Here is a 20841-nt window from a genome sequence, read left to right on the forward strand (position 1 = left end):
TCATAAACTATTCTTATTATAATCACCGTATCATCGTATGGTTAAATGGATTGATAAATAAGCACTGAAATTGAAAACTAAATTATAAATTCAATTACAAGTTCCAACTATTTCTAACAAGGAGGTCCTGCCACTACGCATATACTAACTCACCGATCTAAAAAAAAAAATTATAAATTCAAATTTCATGATTATAAACAATGAAATCTACAAATACACCTTGTTAATGATCATTAATTTAAATTTTAACATGCTTATAAACCGTCTGAACAGAAATAGTTTAACATTCATGGTCTTCTCACCACCACACCCTTTCCTTTATTTGATTTCATTATAAAGACAAACAACTCAAAGTAGCCTGCCCCTAACTCTAGTTGTTCTCATTCTCTATCTCTCTCTTCTTCTGAGCTCCATAACTTTTTGTTATCCAATTTTCTGTTACTGGTTGTCAGGAATTGGGTAAGAATAGAAGTCGTCTGTATGATGGATAACGCCGATGATGAGCAAACTTACTTTAATAAACAAGAATCAATGCTACTACACCAAACTAGCCAAAATCCATGTTCACCACCGTCTTCACCACCACCAGCCACCGCATCACCTTCCTCAGTCTCTTCATCTCCTACTCATGAATTCTCCTTTACCGTTTCTCTCCACCCAAACCCACCACCAATATTCACTCAACGTCATAATTCTGATACTTATGATAGCGATAACAACCATAAAACCGACACTACTAGTTCTCTTCTACCATATCCACCATTGACAGCTATTGACTTATCTCCAGCGGATGATATCTTCTTCCACGGCCATCTCCTTCCTCTTCACCTCCTATCTCCTCTCCCTGTCTCCCCTCGCTCCTCCACAAACTCAATGGACAGTTATACCCTCCCCAGCAGCCTCTTATATGACCAAACCAACCCTATCGGAAACACCAGCTTCCACTGCCACCACCAAACCGCCTTCTCCGATTTCGAAGAGCCTGAGGTCGCCATTAGCAATCAAAACCGACCAAAGTCCAAATCTTTTTCACTCTTTAGCATACCCAAATGGAAAAAAAGGAGTGATGATGAGAGAGAAAGAGGTGAAGATCAAAATACCAAGAAGCTGAAGTTAGATTTAGGTCAGCTCATCAAGAGGTACATGAAAATGGTAAGGCCTTTGTTGTCATTTCCAAAGTCGAGGAGGTCAAATACGACTTTTAACCATCAGTCATATTCATTTTCTGGAAACTCACTGAGTTCCAAGAGTAGTAAACTGCCGCATATGAATAGAGGTGGTAAGAGAAGAGGGCAGTTCTCGGCGCCGGCGTCTATGCGGACTTCTCCGGCTAACAGCGGAATCATTCTTAACTCGGGGACTGTGAGTCCCGCCAAAAGTACAACAAGTGAAAGCACCATGGAAGAATTACATGCTGCAATTCAAGCTGCTATTGCTCATTGTAAGAATTCCATCGCCATCGAAGAGAAAATTCAGTCCGAAAATTAAATCATTTATCAAATTTAGATACGTCGACGTCAAAGAAAGAGTCCAGGTGTTGATCAATTTTAACACGCCAATCATCTTATAGAGTAAATAATAATGTGCGTCGTTTTATACACGAAATATCAACATTCAACCAATCATATATGTCTGACTAACCGATAAGTGGTCGTAGTGTTACGGCTCTTTATCTATTTACGACTGACTTTGATTAATTGCCACTTATGAACTTACGTATTTCTAAAGAAAAATGGAGATTTATAACGTTTTCTTATCTCTAAGATTTTTGCATTGTAAATAAAATATCATACATGCTTAAAACTATATCGCATTTATTAGATAATGAAACATTCCTTTTACAATCAAACTTAAACTATTTTTAAAACTATACAATTTTATTAAAGATCGACAAGCAAAGTGGACACAATTCTTTGAGAATTGAAACGTAGACCAAAAGAGAAATGATTGGCAAAATTGCATGCATGTATAGAAATCTTTGATATCTGATCAAACTTATCAAAATTTTGCGTCAAAGAAGGATTATAATAGACCAACGAAACTTTGCTATTAATTAGTAATTTAATTGAAATTGGTAGGGATACAATAAAAGATATTCATTGAATGAGTAATTGGAACTGGGGAAAGAGATTAGCGATAGATAACTGATTCCAGAAATGATAATTCAATTTACAATGATGGTATACCAAATTCACGATGATGATTAAAAACCACCACGACAATCCGATATGTCACTTATGAATATGTATGATCAAAACATAATGCTAAAAAGTAAAAATGTAACACACGGATTAAGAAGGAACATAAACAATAAAACCATTGAGAAATCAAATCAAGAAACACCAAAATTAAAAGAAAGTTATTTGTTTCACATAGATGCCAAATCAAAGTCTAATATGCAATTCTTAGATATATACTATCTCTAATTGTTATATGTACAATCACGTCTAATTGTTATATGTACAATCACGTCTTCGTTTTTCTTCGATACTCAGAGGTATCTCAAAAATTTAAGTCCACAACTATAAACTAAAGTTTAACAAGTTCCTTAAAATACCTCACACGACAATAAACACATACAATGCATACATACAAGGCCTACAACACAAGGTTGGACAACCCATTGGGCCTTCAACATAAAGTTGGATTGACCCAATGGCTTTCAGAATAAAGCTGGACTGCCAACGTATCTTGCCATGCGGCACACAACTAGACCGCCCTCAACCTACCCATATTTCATTTAACAAATAGAACCGACACTCCCTATGGCGAACTACTCGGTCCGATAAACTCTTTGCCCAACAACTCCCGAAGCTGAGAGGACAACTCGTACATCTCAGGTGGTGTGAGGCAATATGGCGTCGTAGCAATCGAGGCTGCTCCAGGGACCAAATTAATCCTAAACTCAACATGCCTCTCAGGAGGCACACCAGGTAGATCCTCCATAGAAACATTGAGGAACTCACAAATGATACATCAGAGATCAAACGGTTATTCTCCTGTTGAATAGTGACTACATAAGCAAGGTATTCCGTACAACCCTGTTATAAACATCTCCTAGCTCTCGTAACAGAACAAAAAGAGGAACCAACTTTTGTACCCTCGCTGTAGATGGGCATCTTGATAGAATTTATAGGTTATACCTACATATACAACGCGGAAAATCACTTACCAATTAATAATAGCACATGCAACCTATAATGATATATGTCTTAACACTTTGAAGGCAACATACCATGAATAAAAAAACATGAACCCTAGCAAAGTCATAAACAAGAAATTAGGGTTACATACCTTTGGTTTGTTATTGTAAAAAAATCAATGATGCCTCTAATGGTTTGTATCTAAACCCTAGATGTAGAAGATTATTAAGGAGAGAGGAAGGAGCGGCAAAAATTCGGCTATTCTTCTGAGGATACAAATGGCTGAAAATAGGAGACCCTAGGGCCCTATTTATACTAGATCAGGAAACCCTAGAAACCATAATTTGAGCATATAACATTATTATTTCAAATACAAGTGGTTGTTGTTAGATATTAAAATGTTTGACAGAAGAATTTTTATTTTTAACATATTAATTTTAGTGTTTTTTAGATTTTAATCCCTATGACTATAAATAGTTTAGGTTATTTTTTAGAGAGGGCCTCCTTTTTACTTAGTATTTTTGTTTTTTGCTATAGACAGAGAAAGTGAGAGTTCACCCTTTTCATGTGAGGTTTCTTCATTGTAACAAGATCTGATGATCATATGAATGCAAAAATATTTCACTGATTCCTTGTTTATCTAAGATTGATTCATCTATTATTCTTAATTTTCGCACTATCATCTCATATTGTTTCAATCTGGGTTCCTACAATTGGTATCGGAGCTTGATCTTGAAGACTCATATGTTCTTTCAAGTTTTTAAAGATTAGAGATGACATATTTTCATACTTGAATCTTTCGTTTTCGTGGTGGAATTGGTAAATCATCATTTATCTACCTTCAAATAATTTGCAATTGGATTATGGCATCCCTCTTTTGAATTTTAACTTATTTTGTTGGGTCCTAGCCTTAATATTTCATTTGTGTGTTATATTAAGGACTTAAATCAATTAACTTGAATTTTCCCCTTTTATAGATGTCGAGTTCAGACAACTATGGTCTTCCTCATCCTTCTGGAAAAAGCTTTCCATTGGAAGATGATCTTCCACGTGTCAATCAAGGTGATATATCATTCCCTTCTTCATGCATTGGTGGATCTAGAAATCATACTTCTCTTCCTCCACCTCTTCCAGTGATTCTCCCTGACCCAGGTCTTCATCAACTTGAAAAGTTCAAGGTTACTCGAGCCATATTGGCATGCAAACACCAAGATGGAAAGTCTATATGTGAACACATCCTCAGGATGAAGTCGCACATTGACAGATTGGGAATGTTGGGTGTCGGTTTCCCAAAGAAGCTAGTCGTTGACTTGGTTCTTCAATCGCTTAGTGAGGTATATAGTCAGTTTGTTAAGGACTACTATATGACTGAAAACGACGTGACCCTAATTGATCTGACATATTTGCTAGTTGTTGCTAAAGTAGTAATGCTTTGGCACACTGGTCAAGCAAATTTGTTTGGAGGATCTATTTCCAAAGTTTCATGGAAGTTGGTGATGGCAACTGTGATAGTCCAGAAATGGTTTCTCCTTTTAAGGGTGAGAAATCGACCAAAATCAAAAAGTTTGAACATAAGAGAAAGGCTAGCTCTGAGATAGTTCCATGTGCCGATGCTAAAGAATCCAATTGTTTCTACTGCCAATTGAAGGGACATTAGAGGTGAAGCTGCCCAGACTACCTGAGAGATGTTAGAGATGATAAAGTTAAATTGCATGACTCTGCCTCAGGTACATCCATTATCTAGCTCTATCAAGTTCCTATTTATAGATTCTTATTACATGATGTGTTGATCGCAGTTTTATATTTTGTAGGATCGAAGAGAAATAATGAAGCTTAAAAGAAGAGTAAGTTGAATATGATAGTGAAAAGTGGATTTTGGTCGCATGGTTTGATGATTAGATTTTTGACTTGCTTCTTAGGAGTTATGATAGATTGGTTAAGAATACCTAAAACATATTTTTCATGTGTATTTGCATTGTAAGGACATGTTTTCCGCACATTATCAATAAAGTCAATTTTGAGGTTTATATTATTTACTTTATGATTACTTGCAATGGCATTTATGAGAATTGGTGTTTATAATTCTATTAATAGCAATGTTGAAAATGGATTTGATTCTTAGTTACTTCGGTTGTGGTAGTGTCATAATTTACCAAGTGAGGAAGGATTCTCATCACCCAAGTTTCAATTGAACGGAAACTTGGAATTATGTGATTTGAATTGTTTGACGAATGAGAATCGTGATCTTTGGTAAATTGGGACTAATTCGTTGTTCACATGTATATGTGAGTCAAGTAAAGGACTAAAGAATCTAGTACACATTGATGTGAACTATTGAGATCCACCACAAAAGACAATAAAGTCTATTCGTCATGATTTAATGTTTTTCTAGTAAATATGGTTATGCTTATAAGATTAAGTATAATTCTGATACCTTGAAAAGTTATTATAGCAGAACGAATAATAAGAATCATTTGGGCTGAAAGATAAATGTTTCTCCAATCTGAAAGGAAAGGAGATTACTTTAGTATCATGTTTTATGATCATCCTAATGATTATGGAACCATGTCAAAATTGATATTCTAAGGCCACCTTAGTACATTTATATAATTAAGAAGAGGAATCGGGAATTATTGGAATGGTTAAATCAAGAAGATGAGTCATACTTTGTTCCAAAATCAAGTTTTAGAGTCATACTCTAGTTACTCCAAGTTGTACCTTGAGTAACATGTTCTAAGTAGGTTTATAACACCTCATGAAATATGGAATAGAAATGTTTTCTTACTCTAGCACATTTGAAATTGTTAGTTGTGATGTGTTGGTTATAACAAAGACCAACTAAGACCAATTATATGAAGTGTTTTCTTGATGAGAACCCACACTAACCCTTGAATATTTGTTTGTCCAGGAATAATCATTGACATAGAATCTTATATGTCAATCGAGAAATGTTTCAGGAGTCTTGTTGATCTTGAAATGTTTCAGGAGACAATCGAGAATAAACCTTTTAGTAATTACTAGCACACGAACTAAGGTTGATAACCTATCATGTTGACATATTCTTGTTTCTGTGCCCATTCCAGTTGAGTTGACTGCATGTCAATTCTATGAGTTCTCATTTGACTGCATAAGGTAAAGCACCCTTGTTGAGTATTTTATGTTGCATCTTTATGGGCTTTTGTTTAGTCTATTTTGTATCCGGGTTGGGCCTGTCCACCCGTATCTTATTAATTAAGGTTTACCTATTTAAGGTTCATGCATGCATCGTATCATGTAATCGGCTAATTGCATTCTAAACCCTATACAATGTCTACAGTAGAAGTTCTTTGTCAATCTGTTCTGAGGCTATGGCTATTAATAATTCAACACACATTTGATCTTTTTTCCGTGTCTTTGATTACTTTTTCTGTTAAACCTAATCCATCTTAAAAGCTTTATTTCTAACAATTGGTTTCAGAGAAGGAGACTGTGTAATCCATACACATCTCTTCTGTTAAAGAAGCTTTTAGGGTTTCCGCTTTAATAGGATATGTAGTTTGTCGTCTTCTTCGATTTCTTCGATTACAAACATTAATTCTTGATCTTTATTTTACCTTAAACATAATTTTATGTCTACACATATGGTTCATATAGGTTTTTATCAAATCGAAAACATGCAGCCTGATGATTCTCACGCTAACTACATCAATCTCTCAAGAAGAATGGGATCTACAACAAGGATCCATATACTCTTCTCAAATGATTATGAAGTGTGGGCATTGCATTTTGAAGATTATGTCCTTGGCCTAAAAGGTCATGGCGCCTTGATATGGGATGCAATAACTGTGCATACATTCACTCATTTTGGAAAAAGGAGAGAGATTAAAACTCAAGTCGGTTATAATAACCTTCTTCTTCAAGTCAAAGATGTTCCGCAGGATGAGAAAGATAAACTCATCAGCAACGTCAAAGGCAATGAGGATTATATGGTTTGCCTTGCCCCTAGACACATTTTGTCTGATAAGTTCGTGTGATATAGCAAAAGCCATTTCGGACAGGCTCAAAGAACCTTACTCGAGTAATGTTGATCTTGAGCACTCTACTCAAACACTCTTGCTTTCAAAGTTTGGAGCCTTCGCTTAAAAGCCAGAGGAAAATCTCGACAAAACATTTAACTGTTACAATCATCTTTTGAGCAGGATGATGAAAAATAAGATTGGACATGAAGTGATAGAAAAAAAATTCACGTTCATGAATGGGTGGAGGTTTGAGTGTAAAGCTATGGTGTCAACGGTTAAAGCACACGAGCAATTCAAAAATTACTCCTTATCAAAGCTCGTTGGAACTCTGAGGTCACATAAGACGAGGTGACAAAAGAAGGAAAATTTGTGTCTGGAATGGGTTCTTTAGCGTTGGTAGCAAAGGGAAAGAAGATTGTTGATGATGGTTCAGAGTCAGATCTCTCCAATTGTGAACTCTCTAAAGAGGATTATGCTTTGATGGTGTCCAACACAAGGAGGTTCGCAAAGAAAAAATTCGGTCGCAATAAAAACAGAAACTGGCTAGGGAGCTATAGTTTTGAGAAAGTAAAGGATGAGAGTGCGAACAACTCTCAAAAAGAAGAAACAAAGAAAGAGAAGAAACTCGTAGGTGACTCCGGCTATGACTGTAACTATTGTCATGGAAAAAATATCTGGTAAAGGAGTGCATGCTGCAAAGTATGAATGAGAAGAAGGAAGATGAGGATGATGAAGCCTATTTCCTCAGAAAGTTGGAGGAAGCAAAGAAGAAGAAAAGTTCTGCTGAAGCTAAACCTGCTTTAATTGTGCAAGAACATGATGACGAGTTTGGCAGAGTCGAGGTATGGTCAACTAACTCCAGAGACGAAGAGGTTCGTAGGCCGATTTACGGGATGACTTTGTGGCGAAAGTGGAGGATTCGCAGTATAGTGGGAAGTGCTTTATGGTGACAAATGAAGGTCTGGAGCCTAGAGGATACGCTACTGATGGCGGTTATGCCTCTGACAGATTTTTCACTGTGAAACCAGTCCCCGAGCAGATCAGTGAATGCGAGAGGATGAACAACAAGGTACACACTATTCTTGATTCTCTAAATATTCTTGTCTCTCTTTATGAAACTGAACTGGATGGTTTATATTTTACAATCTCTAGTTTAGGTGATAGTTTAAAAAGAACTCGTCTAAATAATGCTAACTTAACCGATCAACTTCGTAGGGTTTCGTCAAAAAGTGAAGAGAGACGCATATGGATTGAAAAGTTGGACTCAGATTTGTCTATGTGTAGGGAGGAGTTGATTTATTTGCATAGAGATAATTTAGGTCTTTTAAAATAGCATAATATATTTTATTTGATTGCCAAAAGACTTTATTTTAATATCACTCAGTTGCATCCTGATTGTGAGATTGGAAAGAAAATTCACAAGATGATTTTTCCATTTCTCGAATTGAAAGAGGATGAAATCGACGTAGATTTTTATAGGTGCGAATCTATCGTCTCATCTGACGAAGTCTCGGATGCATACAGAGTAGGACTGGACAAAATAGAATCTTACATACAGTCCAAAGAGCATAAAAACATGATAAAATAGCTTTTGGATGAAAATTTGAAAGCAAAAATTAAATATTATACTGTGCAGAAGTTCGACTCATTAAACACTAAGTATATTTCAGAAAACAAACTTAGTGTTGAAAATTCATCTGAATTTGACGATGACAGTGATATGAGTGAAATTTAGGTGGAGGATGAGGTTGATTGCTATGACTTTGTTAAAAGCGAACCTGATCCTGCGAAAGTATTAATATTCAAAAATTCATTTAAATTTGCTCGTTTTTCTAAAAATAAATCAAAAGTTTTACAAGAAAAAGCAACTGTTTTTCCAAAGGTTCAAACTGTTCCCAACTAAGTTTTTGCAACTAAGGGATTGAAAAAAAATCAAAAAGCAGAATTAGTGTCCATGGTCGAAGACAACAACAAAGATGGATGCGATGAGTTCTTTTGGTTAGCTCCAATCGATAGTGAAGATGAAACCAAAGGTCTATCTGAAATTACCTCTTGGAAAACAAAGAGTAGATACGTGGCAGAACCTCTGAATAAAGTCAACTCGAGCTACGAAAAGGGGAGTCCTTGTGGAACTAAAGGAGTTCCAAGCTATAATTAATCCGTTCAGACCGAAACTCCAGTCAGAAAGCCAAAAGCTAAGGCTAACATTCATATATCTTATGAGTAGTTTACAACACAAAAATGCTAAAGGAATGCGTGATATAACAAAAATCTCAAGGAAAGAAAGCAATTCTGGCAATCTAAGAATCCCAACTTTATGAAGAAAGAAAAATCATTCAATCCAAATGTGAAAGTCTCATCATATGTGAAACCTAAGAGTTTTATACAAAGTCAGTCTTAGTCTCCACAGGATTCCAAACAAAAGGTTTTTCAAAAACCCATTTTTCTAAATCAAACGAAGCCTATGGAAAAGTCAAGGTCTCACAACTTTCCTAACAAAAGTGTTTCACATTTTGCCAAGACATCAAAAGATGTTAAGGGAAAAGGAAAGATGGTTTCGGAGCCTAAAATTCCAATCAAGAAACCCAAAACTAACTCAAAGAAAGATGATAAGAATTTTTTCAAGAAGCAAATCCAAAATAAACAAAAGAAAATATCCTCAAACGATACAAACTCAAAAGATAAAAGGATTACTGTTTTTCAAATCACAAAGAAAGATAAAACCACTTTAATAAAACAAACTTATCTGGTTGACGCTTCTATTACTTTTCCGGCTTCTGTGAAAACCTCACATCGACCCAAACAATTTTTGGTTCCTAAATCTACTTGATTTTTGCAGGTAATCTGTGACGAGCAGTTTGACTCCGAATGGTATATAAATAGTGGTTGTTCGCGTCACATGACAGGAAGAAAGGAAGAATTGCGAGAGTTTAGAGCACAAAAATATGGTAGAAGAGTGAAGTATGACAACAATTCACTTGGAGAAATCAAGGGCTATGGGATGATCACAAATGGAGAGTTTGCAATTCAAAAAGTCGCGTATGTGGAAGGGCTGAAACACAATCTCATTAGTGTTTCGCAGTTGGTGGTTGGTACAAGATTGAAAGTTTCATTCGATGATGAAGGATCCGAAATCATTGAAAAAACAACCAAAAATGTGTTGTTAAAGTCAAAGCGAAAAAGGGAAATGTATCCTCATAATATGAATCTAATGAAAGGGAAGCCGACCATCTGTCTACTTACGAAAGCTTCATCAGATGATAGCTGGCTGTGGCATCGCAGACTTTCGCACCTCAATTTCAAAGACATCAACAAGATAGTTCTTGGTGATCATGTGTGAGGAATTCCACTCTTGAAGTACGATAAAGAACATATTTGTGCAGCCTGCGAATTAGGGAAGTTGAGCAGGAAGAGTCATCCAACCATTATGAACACGAAAGTCAGAGAACCACTCGAGCTTTTGCATATAGACCTTTGTGGTCCTTCTGTAATTGAAAGTGTTGGTGGCAATAAGTACATTCTCATAATAGTAGATGATTTTTCCATATTTACTTGGGTGCATTTTCTTATGCAAAAATCAAAAGCCATGCCAAAGCTCAAGGATTTCATAAAGCAGATTGAAATACAATTGTGAAAATTGGTTTGCAACATTCGCAGTGACAATGGGTTGTAATTCAAAAACCAAGAATTTGAAGAATTTTTTACTGCGAAATGAGTTACTCATAAATTTTTAACTCCTGACACTCCACAACATAATGGGGTCATTGAAAGACAAAATCAGTCTTTGTGCGAGGCTGTGATAACTATGCTTTCTTTTGTGAATCTGCCTCTCTACTTTTGGGCGGATGCGATTGGGACCGCCTGCTTTACACAAAATCATTGAATTCTCAATAAGCAATTCTCTATCACTCCATATGAAATCATAAATAATCGTAAACCTAATGTCAAAATTTTCCATGTTTTTGGTACCAGGTGCTTTATCTTCAATTCAAAGAAGCAAAGGAGTAAAGGAACAAATTCGATATCAAGGCTGATGAAGGTATTTTCTTGTGTATTCTTTGACTTCTAAAGCATATATCAGATGGATGTCAAGTGTGCATTTCTAAATGGAGAACCTGAAGAAACAATGTATGTGGAACAACCACCAGGGTTCATAAACGAAAAATATCCGAACTGCTGTTACATTTTAGACAAGGTAGTTTGTGGTCTAAAACAAGCTCCGAGAGCTCAGTATGAAACTCTAACTCATTTTTTAAAACATGATAAATTTAAAAAAGGCTCGGTCGACCGAACCTTCTTTTGCAAAAAAGATGGTGACCACTTGATGATCGTCTAAATTTAGATTGATGACATCATCTTCGGATCTACTAACCGCAGCTTAACAGCTGAGTTCTGAAAGTTGATGGAAACTAAGTTGGAGATGAGCTCCATGGGTCCGATTAATTTTTCCTCTGCTTGAATATAAGACACATTCAGGAATGTATCTTTATCAATCAGGAGGCTTATACAAAGACCTTACTCTCTAAGTTTGGAATGGTGGGAGATTCAAAGGTAAAGGTTCCAATGGCATTCGGAACAAAAATAACATTGTCTCTAGACAAGCCAGCTGCTGATAAGACTTTCTATCGTCAAATGATAGGTTTATTGATGTATCTGACTGCTAGTCGTCCAGACATTATGTTTTCTGTCTGCTATTGTGCTAGGTTTCAAACGAATCCTCGTGAATCCCACATGACTATTGTTATGTATATTTTCAGGTATCTCAAGGGAACATCCTCAATAGGAATATGGTACCCTTCAAGTTCGGGTTTCTTTGTGCAATCGTTTTTGGATGCTGATCTTGGAGGTTGTGGTTTAGATCAAAAGAGTACAACGGGAGGATGCCAATTCCTTGATGGCAAGCTCGTAAGTTGGAAATATAGAAAGCAAACTTGCGTCCCCTTATCAACTACTAAAGTAGAGTACATAGCCACTATATCTATTACTTCACAAGTAATCTGGAATCAAAGTCAGCTTTCTGACTATGGTATCAATATGAAGTGAATCCCTATATATTGTGATTCTGAGAGTGCCATTTGTATTTCTCACAACCCAGTGCAACATTTAAAGACCAAACACATCACACTTAGGTATCACTTCATCAAAGATCATGTGGAAGATGGTAATGTCGAGATACACTTCGTTAGACCCGTTGATCAATTAGCCGACATCTTCATGAAATCCTTGCCTGAGCAAACCTTCAATCGCATTCTTCAAGGCTTAGGAATGATAGAGGCTGAATCTGTTCCGAAACCACCTTCACAGTCATAAAAGTTTTGATAGACGTGCGAATTGGTGCAAACTCGCAGTGACTCGCAGTCGACTGTTTACATTGCGAATTGGTGTGAATGCTCGTAGTGACTCGTAGTCTGATGTTCATTCATGGTTAAGAACTTCATGCATCCTTTGTACATTTTCTTTATTTCGTTTTACTTATTTATGTTTTTATTTCCTTTCCAGAAAATTGAAAAATTCAAAAATCTTTTATTTTGTTTTTAATTTCTTTTTCAGAATATTGAAAATCCAAAAATATTTTACTTCTTTCTGTTTTTATTTCTTTTTCAGAAAAACAAAAATACAAAAATATTTTCTTTATTTTAATTTCCTTTCGTAAAATAATCAAAAATACTAAAAATATTAGATAATTGAGCAGTTCTGAAGATTTATATCTTTGTGATCTCAATTACGAAACGATGGGACAGGTGTAAAATTCTTAATCTATGCACTAGTTAAGTGTCCCTAGAAGCATGTTGTTGCATGTAGTCCGAATCCTAAAAGACTCTATGATGAAGCCTTAATGAATCGATAACACCAATCATTTCTTCGCAATTAGGTTGTATATTCGCATAAGTCATGAGCTACCTTACTCTTCTCGCATTGAGTTAAGAGTTCGCTGGTTGGTCACTTTCGCATAGCAGAGGTACACTATTTTTTTGGAACCACCTCCTACTACTTCTCCATCACTTACTCATTTATAAATGTAACCCTTGAGACTCTCAGAAATTACCACTAAGGTTTATGTTTACACAACTTCTGTGTTTATGATCTTAAATTCGTTATTACCACGAATTGAGTGAAACCCAAAATCCAACACATTTTTACTAATTGACGATGAACAATTACATGTTCTAGATTTTTCACCAAGGAATTAACGAATGTCCACTTTCGTGGTCTGTACCAAGAAATCTCTTTTTCTTTTGCGAGATCTTAATGAGATGTTCTAGCCCTAAGACGTTTCTTCCTAATAGATCCAATTTTATTTTTCTTGAGATTTCTATATTTATCCTAGTCACTTACAATAATTCCAAAGCATACTTGTATTATGGCTACACTGGTTAAACATGTACTTCATACGAACATTCAGACTTATGTTGAGTTTCAGATTTAGTTGAGGGAGAAGCCACCACATTCTCCTTATTAAAAGAAGCCTTTCACTATTTCTCCGCAAATAGATGATCATGATTCAAAAGGGACACCACACAAGCACTTCAAAGTCCCTGTTGACTACGAATGAAGAGATCGTTGCCCGAGATCCATCATTTTTATGTCTTATATGACATCACTAGAATCCCTAAGAAAAATCGCTTTATTTCCTTTTGTTTGGCACACTCTTGCACGAAGATCTTCATGATTTTCATAATTCTGGTTCGTTGTCCTGATGGTTACTTTCATATTCGGAGTACTATAAATGATGATCAGTTGCGAATGTATGAGCATGTGAAAGTTAGAATCTGAAAGGATGATTCTAAAGGATAAGATTTGAAATTGGGCGCATGGAATTTGAAACGACTCCTGACATGACGCCAACTTTACCGCCGCCTGACACACGTAACAGTTGTCAATCACGCTTTTTCAGACACTTTTATAGGCTGTTGAAGCGCCAAACGCTGGATTTTCTCTCCCCTACTACACTGCATAAAAATATTTTGACGATTCAGTTATCATTATCGCTTTCAAAGAAATCAAATACTCCAGAAAATTCTCTCTCTACTGTTCATCTTCCTCTCCAAGCTTCCATGGCTACTTCTTTAGAAACCCCTTTTGCAACTGAATAGATGGCGTAATCCTCGATCCTCAACCTCAAGAAAAATCAAAACATGATTCTCGATCTTGACCCAGCAAAATACGGCGGATTTCTTTAATCGATCGTCGAATGTTTGAGGTATTGTCCTCTGTTATTGCTCTTACCAAGTCTGAAATTGTTCAATTGGTGCATCTGTCAAAATCTTATTACATAACAAGTTATCAAAAAGGAGATGAGTTCATCACACTACTAGAAAAATAGCCTTTTACGACGCGCAATGTGTGTCGTAAAATGCTCAGATGACGCGCAAATGCGCGTCAAGGAAGGCCCTGTCATAACGAGAGACGACACGCTTTTGCGCGTCGTCTATAGACGACACACATTTTTGAGTATCGTAAATTTAAGTGTTTAAAAAAATATATTTATATATTTATTAATTTTAAATTAAATTTGCATTTAATTTCTCATAATATATATAAAATACCATATGCAAAAAATACAATTCATTGCATAAAATTTAATGTCATACAATTCTATTTCTTACAATATATAAATTTACATTCATTTAATCTACTATGTGTTTCATACAAGCAATTGAAATGAATAATGAAACACTTGCGTTTGTAGCATCTTATCTCTTTCAGCTTGAACTTTCTTTTCCTCTTCTAACTCCAGAGCTATTCGCTTTCATGAACATTGTAAGCACAACACAAAATCACTTGACATTTTCATTCTACTTTTAAAATTAATTCTTATTAGGACATTCCACTTTTAAACCTACCAATCTAGCAAAATTTTCAAAGAATATAATTTATAATTTTTTATGGAAAGTATATTGCTATTTCTTGAATACAAGATGTTACAAATCAAGAAACTTACATGGACTGCTAACCACCTCTTTCCTGCATCATCTTATTTTGCCAAAGCAACCTATTTCACATCAAATTAAAACTGATTTTAATCAAATTTGTATTATAAAAATATTAATCTTGTTTTGATAACTAAAAGTTCCAGCTTTTAAAGGAATCACTAACCGGCTAAGCACTACCACCCAAAGAATTTGTCTATGTTTGTTTTCCTCTTTCCCACTATGAACCTGCAAGACACGAGACATCAAATAAATCAAAATTAAATTTTGATTTTTTTTTCCTTTTAGTCAGGATTAACATTTAACAAAAAAAGACTCAAGTAGAATTGTAGGACATAAATTATCTTGTATTTGGCGACCTCTTTGGATGAACAGCCATCCATCTTTCCAACCAGTTCCATCCCCAATTTGTTTTATCCGGTTCAAATCCAGATACAGTTTCGCTTGTTGTTGTTGTCTTGATCTTGCTTGCCACTGCATTTATTACAAGGGTATTTCAGTAATTTTAGTCAAAAAAAGAAATGATTTTATTATTATCATCATCATCATCATCATCATCATCATCATCATCATCATTATTATTATTATTATTATATTTACCTGGTGAACAAGAGCATATGCCATGGCTCTTTCACGTTTAGCAGCTGCCTCCTGTCTCTTGATTAACTTTTCTTGAATTTGTTCAAGAGATCCAACACTATCACACCACCCTTCCTGTCAAACAAGAGTCAAAAACCAAAAAACCAACAAAATTTGGATCATATTAGTCCAATTACATTTATTTCTTTTCATGATTTTGTTAACTTTTTTTTTTACCCCTATTTCTCAAACATGAGCCTCATGTTGAAGTTGTTGTTCTGATTGGCCTTCTTCCAATGCAATACGAACACGTCTGGCTCTAACACGAGCCTGAACTCTAACTAAGGCCATGACTTTTTAGCTGTTAGTTTTTAGTTTTTACCCTCAAAGCAATTACTAGAGGAAAATGAGTTGACTCTGTTTGCTGAAGAGTTGCAGCTGTGTGTCCCGGCATTCCCTTTTAAAATGACGCATCAACAGAACCCTCCATAAATGACTTATTTGATCAAACAACCTGAAGATATTTTGAGAAAAAAAATGTTGTTAAAGGAAGAGATGGATGTAGGATACAACACTGAACAGATGGATAAAAGTAGATAGAAGAAAAAAAGTTAAAAAATTGTGAGGAAATATTACAACTCTTAGCTACTGAACGAATTTGCAGAGTTGTTTTTTGGGTACACAAATGACAATGGCATAAAATCAATTTTTACCTTTCTGCCAATTTTGTTGAAAACTAGACTTACAGTAGGTCCCCGCCATATACACATTATGTAAAAAGTATTTAACTTTTAATTTCTGTTTATTAACTATTATTATTTCACTTTTTGTAAATAAAACTAAAGAAAGAATAAGGGGAAAAAAATCAGACTTGCAACGTATATCACAGTGGAAACAAGGGTTAAACGGTCAAATACTCTCTTTCTCTCTCTCTCTCTCTCTCTCTCTCTCTCTCTCTGTCATTCAGTTGCTGATGTTGTATACAAAAGAAAAGTTGGACCAAAAACATGGGACAAACTGAAAATGACTTGTTTTCCACAACAACTTCCATGTATGACCTTTTGCTCATACCTATTGAATCATTCCTTTGTATACTTTAATTAGATCAAGATCAAGACCAAAAATTTTAGCCTTCTATCCAAAAAAACATTAATGATTTGTACTTTGAATAATCTACCCTAATGATAGCAATGCAACTTTATCTTTTTTACATTCTACTTTAAATAATCTACCAAGATATAACACTTAATAACATTTATGCACCTTTGGAGTTGTTCTTATCTCCAAATGAACAAAATTTTCAACTGCCTATAGAACAACAGAAAAAAAAAAGAGATAAAACCATTGTGCATGATCAAAAGATGAAAATATATCAAGTTAGAAATGAAAAGTCATCATACTTCTTTAATAATTATTGTAACTGTTTTGTGGTCAATGGTAACAATATGGATTAGATCAAATAACTTGAACACTTCATGTAGTGATCGATCATCTAAATTTGGGAAATGAATCCAGTTTTGTGTTGTAAGAAAGATATTAAGATTGATGAAATCAATAGAAGATATTGAAAAAAGGTGAAATATGCAAAAGAAGCCTTACTTTTCTTGATAACATGCTCGAAATCATAAAAAAACAATGGTACCCTTCACACCTAATTCTCTAGCAAGTTCTCTGTTTACAATTTGGAAATTAAGTAAGCATCAAATCCTCGGATAATTACATGAAGCAAAGTTATATTCATCAGAAGATTCTGAACACAAATGATCAAACGTGTAGACTAGAACTCAATTACACAAAATTTGTGAACCAGAATCAACATCCATGAGATTGTAATTGTAGTGATGAATAGATTTGTAAATATTAAATGGACACTTTCTTGCTGAAAAAATATGAACTCCTAATCAAAACTCAGCACTCAAAATCAACAAACGAATATTAAAGAAAGAAACGTACCACAATATTAACCCTGTATTGCATCGAAACAAATTTAAAAGGTTCACAGAGAGATTAAGCGATGTACTGTTGCGAGTTTAACACAGAGAGATTCAGCGATGGAGAGTAAATTGAGATACCGATCTAATATAAACAAAAACATTGTCTGAGGGAATAGTTTGGATCTTACCATTTTCGTCTGGGAACAGGAGTTCATGGACTTTTCCAATGGCAATGACAATTTATTGGGATTTGTTAACACCGGAAAAAACGGGCGTTGATGGCACAGATGATGTCGATGTCTTATTTGGGAGTGAGATTGTTGTCAAAAACATTAGAGAAATTCATAATTGATTTTTTCTGTTGATTTTTTTCAGAAACGGTTAACATTAGAAAAAGGAAGAGGGAAACAAAAAAGCCTGAAGTGGGAGAGGAGAAAAAGGCAAACCAGATGTAAGAAAAATAAAGGACAAAAAGGGGGTGTTTTGGATAGAGGGTTTGAAATTAACGTAACAATACTTACTTTGATCTTTAAGGTTAGAATTAGCTTAAAAAACAATGATGGGGAAGTTGTCGGAGATATGAGGCTTCAAGCTATTATGCCATAAAAGTACAGGAATGCTCTCTGAATCTGAACCCCTCCTTTTGCCTTCTCGATTTAATCTCCGGCTACTACTCACTTTCCTTCTATCTTTATCAATTTTATCTCTTTTCTTTACCTCTTCCCTTTCACTCATCTTCTCTTTCTCTCTTCTAGAACTCATCCTTTCTCTGCTCCACCAGTACCGATGCCTCTCGCTACTTTTGTGCCGCCTTGTTGTAGGTTCATCGTCGCTTTCATAGGAAGAGCTCAAAACTTGAACCAATCGTCAGACCTAGAGGAGAGAGCATAGAGGTACAGCAAGGCGAGTAGCTTTGTAAGAGTATATGGTAGCATCTTCTAAGTCGTTTTCTTTGATTTTACTTAGATCAACTTTTTCTCCAAACCCTATTGGTTGTTGGTACCGATTTTAGGGTTTCACATGAAACAGGAAAGAGGTGGTGATGGAGGAGATGGTAGGGAGGCAATGGATGGTAGGAATGGTGGTGATGGTCGATTTTGTTGAGGTTGCAGGTGGTGAGATGTAGGTGCGACGACCATGGTGGTGGTGAGTCTGAGGTGAGCGTTTCTGTGGAATGAGGTGGGGTGATAGTTCCTATGGATGGAGGAGACGCAACAGGCGGGGGGTTTTAATTTTTTGGATTTCATTCCCCGGCTATTAAAAAACAGTAAACGTGCGCTCATAGACTAAAATTATAAAGCGACACGGAAACACGACACGCCTTTTAGTATGGGTGCCTTCCGTGTTTTTAATTGTTTTTTTTACACTTATTTTAGGGCACACACAAATGCGTGTCCTCTATCCTTCAAATTTTGCAAAACTGACATTATTTTTTAGGGCACGCACAAATGCGTGTCCTCTATCAGCGCGTGTCGTTGTTTGCGTGTTGTTAAAGGGTTGTTTTCTTGTAGTGTCACGTTCGACATCTTCAACTAGAAAAATCAAACCACCAAGTCGAGGTTCTATAACCTCCTAGGGCTTCCACAGGGGCATGACTTAATTGATCCTTAGACTATCTCCAATTAAGCAATTCTGGAGATGTTCTACCAGATGTGCTACAAGGAAATGTTGACTGCTATTTCTAAATTCAAGAAGTCCAACTTGCTGCCGATGTGGAATGTTCTTTTCACACTTCTTTTCAAGAGATTCTCGGAGAGGGTTACAGGCTCTGACTGTGTGAGCAAGTTCTTTTATGAATCTAATGTACGGTATCTACTCCGACATTAATCTAGATTATGGTTCAGTTCTTCGGGCCCAATTGGTCCAAAGCACTCTTTCTACCACTTGACAGAGTGAAATCTCTTATGCTCGTTTCTGGACCATCATCGTTCAAAGGGAGATTAAGAAGCTGAACATCCCAGTCTTGGAATGTTCGTGTATGGATTCACGAACATTATACTCGCTGATAATTCTAAGTTCAACTTCATCGGCTCCATTCCTGAAGTTATGCTTCGTGATGTTCTAGTTGTGAGCGAAGTACTGTGAGCCTATCGTAGTCTACCTGTATCAAGCATTCACTCAATGACTGATGAATTCTAATAGATTCTTGTAGAGGTTGACAAACCGAAGAAAGGAGGCAAGAAGAGGGCTGCGAAAGTTGGTTCATTTGAACCTCCTCAAGCACCTAAAAGGAAGAAGATCAAGAAAGTGGCTCACAGGCCAAGATCTCTAACTCCAAATGACCATAAAGCTTCAGAGTCGAAAACGGTTTCGAAGACTCCTGTTCAGGAAGATATTCACAAAGAGGATGGTACTAAAGCTTCATCCCAACTAAAGGTTTTGGAGCCTGCAACTACGAACCCTGAGGTAACGTTTGAAATCCAAACCTCTGTTCCAATTACTGAAGATCTATTCCAAGATTTTTCCATCCCTTCACCTACATCTACCATCTCTACTCCTATCACAATCGCTCCTTGTACGCCGATATCTTCAGGTGTTTCCCAAACACAAACCCCACTCTTCACAGATTCAACCGCCACAACAACTACCACTGGTGAAACTCTAGTATCTGTCAATGCATTTGATGTGGGATCAAATACTTCAGGTTTCACTTTTGGCCATTCTACACCACCAGTTTATCCTCTCCGACAAGATGACCCGGATACCATTTTTGGTGGTGATGTTAATTTTGGAGTTTTACATTCAGCCCCTTCTACGTTCTTGACAAAAGCGACGATGATGCACCAGTTACTCAAAGGCAATCCAAGGTCATTACTGAGAAACTCGATTCGCTAATTCAATCTACAAATGCTTCATCAAGAAATGCCCATTCTCAAGCAGTTAAAGCTTTAATCGAAACAACTCTAAAGGAACATGTTGCAAATCTGGAGGTAGTGAGCAAATCCGTGGAGGATTCGGCTGGCACATGCAAAGAAGCGACCGAAAAAAGTTGATAAACTAATTACTGATGCCCAAGCCTTCATGAGCACTTTTCAAAGCTCCTTTGAATCCACCATTGTGCAAGCCAATGAAGCTATATCAAACCTGAGTGTTTCCCTTCGCACAGAGAAGGAGGCTCTAAAGAAGGTTCGCACTGGAATCAAATCTGACAACTCTGAGCTCAACACCTCCATCACATCCAAAATTGTAAAGCTTCAGGAGGACTAGGCTATTGAGAGTAAAATAATGGATGCTCATGCACGCAAGACAGAAAAAG

The 20841-nt window shown here is 36.1% G+C and overlaps 1 protein-coding gene across 1 annotated transcript; it reads left to right on the forward strand.

The window, feature by feature from the left end:
• Nucleotides 1–267: 267 nt before the first annotated feature.
• LOC111901816 (BRI1 kinase inhibitor 1) lies at nucleotides 268–1640 on the forward strand. The gene has a single exon (XM_023897677.3). The coding sequence runs from the start codon at nucleotides 481–483 to the stop codon at nucleotides 1486–1488; it is 1008 nt and encodes a 335-aa protein (XP_023753445.1). The 5' UTR covers nucleotides 268–480; the 3' UTR covers nucleotides 1489–1640.
• The last annotated feature ends 19201 nt before the right edge of the window (nucleotides 1641–20841 follow it).

The sequence above is a fragment of the Lactuca sativa genome, chromosome 6 (genome assembly GCF_002870075.4).
Source record: "Lactuca sativa cultivar Salinas chromosome 6, Lsat_Salinas_v11, whole genome shotgun sequence".
NCBI lineage: Eukaryota > Viridiplantae > Streptophyta > Magnoliopsida > Asterales > Asteraceae > Lactuca > Lactuca sativa.